The sequence below is a fragment of the Corvus hawaiiensis genome, chromosome 10 (assembly GCF_020740725.1).
Source record: "Corvus hawaiiensis isolate bCorHaw1 chromosome 10, bCorHaw1.pri.cur, whole genome shotgun sequence".
NCBI lineage: Eukaryota > Metazoa > Chordata > Aves > Passeriformes > Corvidae > Corvus > Corvus hawaiiensis.
In genome coordinates this window covers 20,502,550-20,515,478 of record NC_063222.1, presented here as the reverse complement: position 1 = coordinate 20,515,478, position 12,929 = coordinate 20,502,550, and the positions used below count along the sequence as shown (strand labels likewise).

At 41.4% G+C, this 12,929-nt stretch overlaps 1 protein-coding gene across 15 annotated transcripts in view; it reads left to right on the top strand.

Annotated features, from left to right (window-relative positions):
• Window positions 1-2,103: 2,103 nt before the first annotated feature.
• Window positions 2,104-12,929, top strand: part of ATP11B (ATPase phospholipid transporting 11B (putative)) — a 65,592-nt gene continuing 54,766 nt past the window's right edge. For 6 of the 15 annotated variants that reach the window (XM_048313961.1, XM_048313960.1, XM_048313954.1 and 3 more), the window contains exon 1: window positions 2,106-2,317. In XM_048313961.1, coding sequence (XP_048169918.1) covers window positions 2,291-2,317 — 27 coding nt within the window. In that variant the 5' untranslated portion in view covers window positions 2,106-2,290. Of the gene's footprint in view, window positions 2,318-12,929 lie in introns of all 15 variants that reach the window. The other 9 variants (XR_007205646.1, XM_048313958.1, XM_048313957.1 and 6 more) reach the window with 4 other exon arrangements.

Here is a 12,929-nt window from a genome sequence, read left to right as displayed (position 1 = left end):
GGTGACTTTTTTTGCAGCAGTTGCTTTTTTCCTGTATAAGCCTGCTGTGTGAATTCAGGTGAGGTTTCAGGGCACTATTTCAAAGTTGGATCTCTGATGTGGGAATCTTAATTCTTAATATAGTTGACCTCTGATTTGAGAAGTGTTGGAGTGTTACTGGCTAATCAATATCTGGCTTGGCTACTCTGCTTCAATTTTCTCTTCTGAAAACTATTTATCTCTCAAGGGTGAGATGAAACTTCATAAATGTCTAGTGTGGGCTTTTGAGCAATTTAAAAGGTTCAAAGTTTTACAAGGCAGGATGCTAGGAAAGGATGTTTTTCTAGTGGAATTTTTCTGTATATTTGAAAAGGTGCAGTCAGAGCCTTTGCTGCACAGAGCAAAATAATTCCATCCTATCAATATACTTTCATCCACTAAAATACAAACAGAGTGAAAAATACAAACTGCAGGGTTCAAATCACTTGCAAATTGCTTCCAAGTTTTGTCTGGTGAAACAGTATCATTACAGCAAATGTGGAACAGACAGCGCCAAGCAGCTTTATGTAACACAACTGCAAGCCATGGAAACAGAGGCTTGCAGAAAGTGCAACTCATACTTGAATTTGGCAGGGACAGAGTGACAAATACACTTGCACTTCAGAGTAATGGCATGTGAATCTTAGTGTGTAGTGGTAAGGACACTGTGCTACACCCGATGATAAAGGAGGAGCACGAATATTGAGTGTATCAGTCCAGCTTCTAGCTTAAGGCCACTCTCCAGGCAACGTGCCATAGCTATGAAATCACTCTGTTATTTTCAACCTCACATTAGATTAATAGGGTAGAGCAAGCTGTTTGAAACTCAGCTTTGATGTATTTAAATGTTTTGAAATAATGCCTAGCATTTAATACAGAGTTTTGCTAACATTAGCTTCCCTAAGTGCCTGATAAAAATAGTTTTAGTCCCTGCTGTTTAAACGTTATTTTTCTAATTAAATGCAGATGCTTAAACCATCAGCACTCACCACGAGATTCAGTTGCTCAGACATTAGATCATCCATCTTAAATCCTGAATTACGTTCTAAATTTCTATATGAACACTAAAAACTATAGCAGATACAATTATGATTTGTTGCTACAAATCATAATTCCCTGGGAACAAATGGGAGTGGCAGGAACAGTGCTCTTCACACACAGAAACACTTCTCTTTAATTCAGTGTCACTGACTTCGGTGACAACTGTATTTGGTCACAAATGCCCAGGTCTGCTTAAAAAAATTACTGCTTAAAATAATCTCCTTTAGTTCTTAGTCACACAGGCACAGAAGCTGCAGACTTGTATAGGTGTGTCCAAGTGTTTGGCGCTGAACACTGTTTTGTCTTCATAAGCAGCGGCTGTTTTTAGAGCAGAATCACAGATTTTTCAGGTTGAGAGGGACCTCTGGAGATACCCAGCCCAACACCCTTGCCAAGGCAGGGTCACCCAGAGCAGGTGACACAGGAACGCGTCCAGGTGGGAAGATTTCTTCCAGGGGAAGATTTCAAAGAGATCACTGTCTGACACCAGCACGTTTCTACACCCGATTTTAACAAACAGGAGTTCATGACAATGCTGCCAGCAGCAGGGCGCCAGGTCCTCGAGGCAGCACCTGTTCCTGCTTTGGGAGACCCCCACACCGTGCACTTGGGCTTTAACTCTAAATCAGGGATTATCTGGCCTCGTTTCAAAGTCTTTATTCCAACATGTGTACCCTTTGCATTTTTTACAAGAAAACGAAGATAAAACAATCAAGTTGCGAAGTAGCTTCATCTGGGTAGAACAGGGGGCCCTCATACGCTGAAGCCCTGGCTGAGGACGCTGAGCGCTGACGGGCTGCGGCCGGAGCCCGTGTGGGGAGCTGCGATTTTGCCCGAGGAACACTCGGGCCCACGCACGGCTCTTGTGCCCGAGAAGCCGCACCGCGGGGCAGCGCAGCAGCCGGCCCACAGCAGCCCAGGCCCGGGGTAGGCGACGGCGGCTCCCCCCTCACGGCTCCAACGCTCACACGGGCCCCTCTCCCCGCCCTGCCACGTCACTTCCCGGGGCGGCCGCAGCCGCCGGGTGTCAGCGGCCGTGCTGTGATGGCGGCGGCAGCCGCGGCTCGGGGCGCCGGCGGGGCTGTGCCGCTCCTGACTCGGCGTGGGCCCCGCGCCATGGGGAGCAGCCGCGGCGGGCGGCTGGCCTGAGGCGGCGGCGGCCACAGCGGAGGGAGGGCGCGGCACTGCCGAGGGAGCCCCGCTGCGGGGGCCGCGACCCGCTCCGCCGGGGATGCTGCGCTGGGTCCGGCAGCAGCTGGTAGGTGCCTCCCCTGCACCCCCCGCGCCCCGGGCAGGGCGGGCTCTCGGTTCGGCCCCGTCCCGATGGCGCTGCCCGGGCCGCGGAGGAAGCGGAGGAGCGGGGCCGGGGTGCGGAAGGGAGGAGAGTCCTTCCCCCCGCAGGGGCTGGGGAGACCCGCAGGCTGCACTTGGATCGTTATTGTCGGGTTTTTAATTTTTTTTTTTTCACCTGTATTCGAGGGTTTGGGTTGTTTCGGTTTTTTTGGCTTTTGGTTGGGTTTTTTGTGGTTTTTTTTTTTCCTCGAAACCCCCTTGGCACAGAGGACAGCGCGTTCCCTTACGTGCGGCCCCCCTTGGGAAGGGCTCCCCAAACTTCCCGGAGAAATGACGGTGCCTTTTTCCCTGGACCGACACTTCAGAGATTCGCAGCTTCTTCCTCCTTCCCGTTGCGAAATGTTTTAAGGCTTTTTCACCCGACGTGCTTCTCTCTCTTATTTCCCCGTACCTGAGCGCTGAGCTGAGGATTTGAAAGTGAAAGAAATTGAAGGAAAACATCCGTGAAATGTTTTTGGCGGGGAAAACCACTTGAAAAAGGAGGCAGTGAGGGTGCCTGTCCCCTACACAGGCGCTGCTTGCTGTGCTGGGCTAGAGCGAGCAGGGGAAACCAGGCGGCTGTGGCTGTCACGTCTGTGCTGCTGTAGCAGGAAAGTACATTGAGTTTCACAATTTTGATTTGAACTATTGGCCGGCTTCCTGCCCGGACCGGCATTATCCCACTTGAGTTTTCTCTGAGGGAGAAATTCTTTCTAAATGATGTATTTGTAAAATGACTTGTTCCATTCATTGGAGTTACTTTGCATCACGGATGTTGTCCAGGTTAGTGCAAGAGCTTACATTAGTTAGGTTTTCACATTTTAGTTGTTAAAGCTTCTGTCTGAGGAATGATTTGTTTAATTTGTTGCATCACTTTTTACCAAAAAAAAAAAAAAAAAAAGATAAAAATTTTAGTGTTTTCTTTTTCCTCCTGTTTTTCCCTGACCTCGTTTCCCATGGTCTATAGATTTTCCCAGTTCTGTGTCTGAGGCAGAGTGCTTGTGGTGATGGTCTCAGTGGCAGCTTGACAGTGCTCGCTAGTTTGGTGTGACACCAAGAGTTACTGACCTGGAAATTAATTGCTCTGTTTGAGCTCTGACTGCACTCTTCTGTTCTGTTACAGTCGTACACTTGGTTTCTAGAAAAAAAGCCTGTTTGGTGTAACATAGCTGTCATTTTCCACTTGAAGGTGGCTTGAGGTTTGTGTGTGTGGTTTTTAAAGCAGCATTATGCTGTCGTCTGTAGAGTTTAGATTAGGACTGTATCAGTGCTAGCAATTCATGTATCAAACATGGTTGCTTTTTTCACTGCGAGTAGTACACTGACTAGCTTTCCAGAAATCTGTTTGCCCTTAATAGAAAGTAAAAGATAAGTGTATCAAAATGTGCAATAAACTTGGCAGTAGGAGGTTTTAGTGCTTCTAAAGGAAACTGGTGGAAAATGACTGTTTCAAACTCACAGTAGTCTTGACGGGGAAGAATTAGTGTAGTAGAAAAGCAGGACAATAAAAAGTCAAGATTCTTGGCAGACATTTAAATATGATACTGATGAGAAAAAATTATTGCAATGATATGTGTTTTGTGTGGTTTTTTTCTATTGACGTCACAGATGTTAATGGCTTGGTTGTTTCACAGCTCATAAAGATGAAAAATGGCCTAAGATAGGTATCACATTGCATGTTTCTTCCTAAAGACACTCAGACAGCTCATCCCTGTCTGTAATCACTGGTTTAACATAGATCCCACCATATGTTTGCTTGTTCACATGGCTGTGATGTTTAGGTTCTGAAAGAGAGTCAGAGGGCTAAAAACATGGGGAAAGATGCTGACAAAATAACCAGAATGAGTAGGAAGAGTGAGGTGTCAGAAATATTTGAATCAAAAGGTGCCAAAATCTGTGTCTGAGAGGAGAAGAGAAGAATGCGTAGGTTTGGATGCCTTTGGAACGTGCATTTGTACCTGTGCTTGATGTGGCAATGGGTTTTAAAAAAAGGGTCCTCATCCATACAGGAGGGTTGGAATCAGGCAAATACGTGGGAGTGATGTAAGGGGGATGTTGTAGTAATACAAAAGAAAATCGTTGGTGTGCAGAAATGCTGGAAAAGTAGTAAGGGATTGGGTAAAGGGGGAGGTACTCGTACTTTGCTGAAGGTGCTTTTAGGTAGTTATTAAGTACTCTCTGTATGAAACCAATGAATTGTTTTGCAACTTCTTGTTTGCTTAAGAGAACAGTATTTCATATACTAAGTGCTCATGAATGTATATGGCCTTGAGAACTTGCATTGTCAAGGGTTGTAAAGGCAACAGGGAAAATGAAGCAGGTGAACTTAAAGTAAGGAGAGGACCTAGTACAGAATTCAAACTATTTTCGCTAAGTTTTTAAAGTGGTGGCTTTGCTGTGCTTTGCTCTGTGAAGACCTGTGCATGCCTGTAGAGCTACAGAAAGGGATAGAAAGACATGAGCAGTCCTCTGAGGAGACATGCTGAGAATGTAAGACTTCCTTCATCTTTATTATCATCTTACAAGTCCGTAACAGTTTTTTAACTGAAGTATTAGATGTTTTTTAGTGATTTGTTGTATCTAAGAAACTGGTGACAGTAGTACAGCCTTCAGTGCCTATGTGGCACAAATCATCAGGTTGTTTGGTATCTTGGCCTTCAGTCTGTTTTTTTTGCTCAGAAACAATTCACACCATCCTAGAGAGACAGTTTTTCACTTTTTCTCCATCTGGTGCTGCCTCATGCTAAATAAGCTGCATAGTAAGTCATTAACTTTCTAGTTAATGTGATATTATAGTATGTAGTTAATAGTTGGAAGTACTTAGGTTTTAGTAATGAAAAAATATAGAGACAAATGGAGTTAGAATTCATGGCTTTGAGTAAAATGCTGTGACAAAAATAAGCTTTGGGCGGGAGAAATGTTTGGGTTCCAGCTCTGTTACCTTGAGAGCTCAGAGAGCAGTAGGCATGTGGATTTGGAGGGTTGCATAACGCCACAGGCACAGCCAACTCTGCTTGAAAAAAGCAACCGGATCAACAACAGTTGATAGGAAGCATCATTAATATTCAGGAATAGCACAGTATGTTTTATTTGCATTTCCAGATATGATGGGTTAGACCTCATGGCTAATCTGTGTACCAAGTGCTATTGTGGCTCCCATGGTCGAGTTCGTGCCGTACCAACACAAAACGAGGGTACGGTGACATTTGTAACACCCAGGGACTTTCTGTTCCACTTCTCATTTTGTGGGTTTATGACAGCGTCTGAGCTGTGCTGATGCCTGATAGTGCACAGGGAGTTGCACAGGAGCTGTTGCAGTGCTATTAACAGAAAGTAATGACACCTTTGGCAGGGTGGTCTCTGAAAATTGTGGTAGAATGTACGTATGATTTTAGCTGCATAATTTTGAATTATTAGTCTTGTCAAGTGGAGAAGGGTCTCAGGATTTCTATTGCTGTTATGAGGAGTTTGAGCCTTTTGATCTGTTGTCTAGCTCAATGATGTACAGAGGATACTGCATGAAGAAAACCTAAGAGCTGCCTGCCTAGCCCCTCTTTTATAAATGACAATTCAAGACAAGTGCTGTGCTGGATTTGGCAGAGTATCTTTGCAGTTTAAGAACCTGAATACTGTAGTGCACAACAGCTTTAATGCTGTGGAGAGCTGGGTATTTTGGCAAAGGCAGCTTTCTTACTTAACTGTAAATCAAAGATAAAATCTATTGATTAACTGTGAAACGTAGTTACCAGACTATTTTATTTATTTCATGGTTACAAGAAGGTTCAGATTGGGAGGGATGTCAGGAGTTTATCAAATCCAGAAGTTCTCCATAGGCTGCATTGAAGGGTGATCACCAGGAATGTTTTTGACTGTTCTGTGTAGGTAGTCCCTGTCACACCTCACATCCTCCACAGCCAGCCCTGTATCTGTAGGAGTGTTCTTCTTCATCTTCTAGATGTGTTCTAATGAAAAATTTCTACTAATAAGGGGATGTTCTCAAATAGATTAGCACTAGAGGATTGTATGTCTGGGATGGTTTTTTTTCCCTTTCAGATACTGGTTACTGTTAAGATGTTCTGAGAGGACAGATGGTATTTTGTAATACCTTGCAGTTACTGGCATTCTGAACAAGGTGGACAGCGTTTACCTCATTGTTAGCACTGACAAATGTGTATTATTTTTACTTAATCATTTTACTGAGTACAGTTACCTTTTTCTTTCCCCCCCAAAGAATTCCCTCTGTTTTCTGAATGCTAAAAGTACTTTAAACTAATCTAATGACAGAATCTAGCTTCTGAAATCACCTTGCTAACCTGGAATACAATTTTCCCCCTTTTATTTGTCAATGAAGTGTCTTCCCCTTTCTGGTTAAAACTAAGTGGGTGCCTGTTATTTTATGCTAGGAAAATAAAAAATAAATGCTTATTTGCTCAGAAGAGTTCCTGTGGTTCAGAGTGCCCAGTTAATACCTTCTGAACTGTGCATGTTGGAACAGCCCAAAGGTTGCGTTGCTTTGCTAGAGTAGTTTGAGAGCTGGAGGTCAAGGACTCCCCTCCTGTAACTTAGTACAGGAGAAAATGTGGCCCGTTTTTTTTGCTAGAGATATTCTTTGATCTGCTGGACTAGTGCTCCCATGTGTTTGGGTCTTTTAACCTTATTTTCTCTTTGTATTCTGCGACTGCTGAGGGCTGATACATTTGCAGCACAATGTGTTCCAAAGCGTGCAGAACCTGGCCCTGTCTTCAGCCAGCTGTCTGCTCCAAATGGAGACATCCGTTGTGTCCTGTGTGTAATTCTTAAGTCTTACCTCATGAAAATTAAACTCTCAATCTCCATACCAAAACCTAATCAAACCAGTCTTGACACTGATTCTTTGAAAGACTTTAAAAGACATTTAAAAATGGGAAGATTGGTGTTGTCTGATGTGCTGCCTTGCTGTGAGACTTGGATATTTGACCTGTATCTTTTCCCATCCTCTTTTCTTTGTTTTCCTAGCCATGAGCTTTTTAAGCAGCAAATTTTTGTTGTGCCATATTTCCACTTACCACTCAATAATAGGACTATTTAATTGACTGTATGATATTCCTGCACTAACTGGATCCTGCTCCCTTAATAACTTCTGTCTGCTTATGGGTTTTATGTGACTAAGAGAGAAGAGGGAAAAAAATAAGGGAGAAAAATAGAATTTTGTTGACAATGAGCAAAACTTATTTATGTTCTGGTCAGTAGGGAGTATCTGGTGGGATGGGTAGAAGGCTCTGTTTACTGCTCAGAGTTTGTTTCTGTACTCTCAGTGGAAGATAAAATTAATAATCTAAGGCAAGTAAATATGTGCTGAATTTAATAACATTCAACATGTGCTTTGAATAACATTGGTATTGGTTTTTTTCTGGTTTTAAATGGGTTGGCTGACTTCATTAAATCTGACATTTCCTTTCCTCTGGGATGGAGAGACAAGTTATAAAAGAAAAATTTAACAATGTGTTTAAATTTCATTAAAAGCATCATGACTTGTGACTTTCACTGATGATCTGCTCTTGCTTTTAATTGACTGTATTGTGATGTGCTTAGTAGTTATGACTGGTTTTGTAACTATGTCACCAGGAAAAAGTTTACCTCTGAAAAAAATCCTTCAATTTCTAGCACTAAATTGTTTGTTAAGCCAGCAGATAAGAACTGCAGCAAAATACATGTGGCAAAGTGTCTCTGTAAATGCAAGGTCATATCTTCCAGCAAAACACAGGTGACATATTTGCAGCTTGACTATTTTTTTTAATACAAATGTCTTTCCACCTGCTGTTGAGAAAACCATTTAACATTACTACAGACCACGGTAGAAAAGATAGAAAGGAGGACTGAGAACTACGCTGTGAGTTAAAAAACAAACCCCTGCAATTCCTTGGCCTCCCACATGCAGTGACTTAAGAGGATTTTTTTCCTTGTTTACTTTGAATAAAAATAAGTCTGGGAAAGGAGAACTTTCCTGTAAATGGGAAGGAGAGATAATGATGTAGACAAAAGGCAAACTGTTTGTTTTTATCCTGAAATGTTTTACTAGGGGAAGAGGTTTTGTATGGTTTATCCCCCAAAATACACGTTGTCATCTGTTGTTGCATTTCGTTACTCCTTTGCACGTTTTTGTGCTCCTTTGTGTGGTTGTGCACATTTTTGTAGACATTTACATGTCTGTTTGGAAAGGGAATTGCAACAAAACGGAAAGGAAGCTTAAGGTTTACCAAGCTTTAAGGATAGACTACTTTGTACACGTGTCTTGAAAGCAGGCATTCAACTGGCGCTTAGGTTATAAATCACGTTCGAAATGGAATTAGAACTAAAAATGCTTTTGGATGGATGCAGTAGACTCAAACTGTAATGTTTTACAGAGCAGGCTTTCTCAAGGCATGTTAAAAGGAAGAGCTAGACACTTCCAGCTATGAACTAATTCTCTTCCTGTGAAATTTATTGAGCAGCCACTGTCAGCAATTGTCAGTATCATTTTGGCACACATTTTGAAAAAGCCTTAAGATTTATTATTTAATGGTGATTTTGGGGGAAGATGCTTTTGGAAAGGATTTGTTGGGTTTTTTCCATGCTGAAAGAAAATGTGAATTAGACTCACAGCGCAGGAGCTGATTGGCATAAGTAGCTATTGCCTACTAGAACAAATCCAAATATTGAAAACAGGGGTTTTCAATAATGGCTGTATGAGTACTCCAGAACAGGAGCCCTTCATGCTGGTGTAAAATACTTTTATAAATGATTCTTCAAAGCAGAGGGTAAACAGCATTTCATTTTAAGATAATAACGTATATAGAATGCCAGTATGTGAAGGAATGTATGATTGCTCTGTATTTTTCCTGTCATGGACTTGACAGATGTAATTTTTTTATGGTGAAATTGCTATCTACAAAATTTGAGCTGCTTTCTAGTTTTAAGAGAAAGTTCATAGCCTGTCACAGATTTGAATGCTTTATTTAATATTGAAAATATTCTATAAACCTACTTAACAAATGCAGGGAATATACAGAAAGGATGCACTTGGGGGGTTCTTCTTCCAAGATACTATGTTCATTCAAGATTTATGAAGGATTTGTATATTAAATGTTTCATTTCTTGCATTGGTTCTGTATTTCTTAATGTGGCCGGTTTAATAGCTGCTATTTCTGTGATAGATTATTGCAGAATTGTAGCACTTTCCGTGTTCAATGTAGTTTATATATTTTGAGAAGTCTTCTGAAAAAGTGGCTTGTGATTTTTGAGCTCTCAATTCTTATTTTATAAAGTGCGATGCCCTATGGTTGTCTCCTGATGGGTGTCTGAAGTCACCCTTCAGCTTTAAAAATCTTGCCTACTCTCCTTTTGTACACACCTGACAGGACGATGATATTGCAGATAAAGAAAACTTAATTGCTGGAGCCCACAAAGGAAAACCTTCAGTTCAGAAATTAGAACTGTGTGGTTGGAACTTCAAAAGCATCTTCATTTCCATGTTAGAGCAATGGGCTGCTTTGGGAGAAAATGGCAAAAGACCAAGCATTTTGGACCGCAGATACTGTCAAGCCGCAATGTCTCTTCAACTTCTTGGACTTTACATAAAGCATTTTTTTAAAAGAAAAAAACAGTTAGAGAGCACTGACTGGCCTTGAAATGTAACTTGGGAGCCACTAGCCCTGCCTCTGGGATTGAGGCTTGCGTGTTAGAACCTAAATGTTAACTAAGTTTCTTCCTTCATTGGAGCTGAAGACACATTTATTGTAAAGTCTCTTTTCTTCCAAAAAGCATCTGAGCAAAAGTTATTGATGATCTGTGTGTCTGACAGGGAGGATCCTAAAATAAAGCAAGGACGAGGAATGTGTTACAGGCATTTGGTTGGTTAAACACATTGAGGCAAGAGGATAAGCCCCATCCAACCTGGCCTTGAACACTTCCAGGAATAGAGCATCCACAGCTTCTCTGGGCAACCGTGCCAGGGCCTCAGCACCGTCACAGGAAAGAATTTCTTCCTTATATCTAATCCAAATCAGCCCTCTCTCAGTTAAAAGCCATTCTCCCTTGTCATATCACTACATGAACTTGTAAACAGTCCCTCCCTGGTTTTCTTGTAGGCCCTCTCTGGGTACTGGAAGGAAAACTGTGAATCTTGGCATTCTGTTGAAGACAGTCATGAAAGAGCAGCTGTTACAAGGTCTTAGGCTTGTTTTATCATATGAAGTCCAAAATGGATTATGCTTTATAAATTCTGTGATTAGAATTGTAGAGGAGAGTAAGAAGCCATTTCCTTCATTGATGCAAGTTGGACTATTTTAGAGTTAAACAATTTACCTGAATCTCTATTCAAATCATTTGCTGCTAACAAGAACTGGACATGCCATAGCAGTCTTTCAGAGTGCTGCATTAGAAAGCATAACTTGCCCGTTCAGCTCATTTTTCCTTTCTTATTTTATTGATGTTAATAGACCAGTATGTTTGGCATCAGTGACCTGAGCAGAGAAACTGGTGCGGGGCAGTATGTTAGCAGTGAATGAGGCCAGTTTACCTTGTTTGTTATGTTTGCAGATAAATAAAGAGAAGATAGGTGATTTTTTAAATTTTAAGTAGGGATTTTTCCAGGTTATATTTGGTGGCCATCTTGACAAAATAGAATGTAACATAAGAACAACTTGAGCTCTATGTAACCAGGACTTTGTGGCGAGCACCAGTATGACTTTTCTTAATACAGTACTAGGCATATTTTAACTTTGTGAAAGGAAGGGTTATTGCCCCATGATTTCTCAGGCCTTGTTGCCTGTGGGGTGTGTTTTCACAAAATAATGTGATCAGGTTATAGGTCTTTTAGGAGGTTACAACATGATTTATTATCAGATATTTTGAACAGCTGTAGATACAGTAAGTGGGAAGAGGAAGTTGCATGAGTAGTGCACAACTTTTAGTACAGTTTTATTTCTTTACTGCAGTGATATTTAAAAGGGGGGGAACGAATTGCATGGCTCTGTGTACACATCAGGGTGCTTCAGCTGATTCACTATTTTAGTTGTTAGAGCAGTGTTTTAAATTGCTGTGAGAGGCTGTTTCTTCCTTCATGCTAACCTTTGATAAGGCAAATTCAGTTTGACTACTGCCCAGTTACGTGACTGAAAGAATTATTGGCTCACTGTATGGAGTACAAATTTACACAGACTTCTGAAAATGGGCGTGGAGTGTGAATAGATCATCTTATCTGACAGAGGGAAAAGTATTCTATGTATAGTCAGAAGAAAATCCAAAGCAAGAAAATCCATTTCCTCAAAACACCTCTAATCAAAATATATCTTGACAGCAGTGTAATAGCAGACTTTTGGGCTGTCTGCCAGGAAATGTGGTGTTCTGCTTCTGCAGCCACAATCAGTCAAGTCACTTCCCTAGGAGAAAGGGTTTCTGAGACCAAGTTATCTTCTGTTTATTAGCTTTATTAAGTAGTATATGATATTCAGAAGGTTTTTGGGGGAACTGCTGCTTTTGTCTGTAGTGTTCAGTGTGGCTTTTGAAAGAAGGAAGAGGCTCTGAATGAGACTTCCTTCTTTCAAATCGCTTTCACTTTTCAGTAGTCACATAGCAGAAGTTCTTTTGGCAAGTATAAGTTTGGTTTTTCTTCTCCTCCCTTAAAAGCTGTGAGTAATGAATAAGAAACCCTGGGAGATGATACTAAAGTATACTGAGTTTATGCAAGTCATCAGCAAAAATCACCTGTCAGATGATTAATGATTATCAATGCACGTATTGCAAAGCTTGATAATGAGATTGATGTGTTGTTTGTTGGTCTCACGTCACTAATCCTTGCTGAAGGATTTGGATTTCTGCTAACTTAACAGTGCTGTAGAGTGGGGAGGGGGGCATTGGTGCACACTGACATGCATTAGTAGTGGTGTTGAAGTGCTAAGAGTCTTCAGTAGATGTGTATGTTACAGCAGCAAGTTGACTGCAAAAGCGTTTTTGTCTTTTCTTTGTTTACGCTTGCAGGTGTTAGGAGGATCTTTTTTGTAGTGCTGCTTCTCATTTGCTTCCTCTCTGATTTCCTGATTTGTTATCCGTGTTATTGAGGCTTCCTCAGCAACAGTGTAAAACTCTTCTTTCACGGGGAAGCTTTTTATTATATGACCAATTGGTATGACATATTAAAAAAACTGAGGGGAAAAAAAACCCAAAACAAAACCAAAAATACAAACCAAAGTGGGGAAATGGTGATTTGGTTGGATCTGTTTTCCTTACCTGATGGCTGATGGGCAGTTCTCCAAGTACAGTGGTTGAGATGCAGACAAAATGTAGGAAAGGGTTGTTTGGGGGTGGCTGTTGAATCCTGTTTCTTTCATGAAATACATTGCATAAAATTGTAGTCAAATATTTCTCCTCAGTTCCCCAGGATATGTTTTCTGTGCTGATTTAAAGGGGCCTGATTACTGCACAGAGAATGTCTAACTTTTAGAACAGTAATGAAATCATTGCTGAAGAAGTTCAGTAAAAATTACTTCGACTTTGCTTAGAGTAATTGAAATTTATAAAAA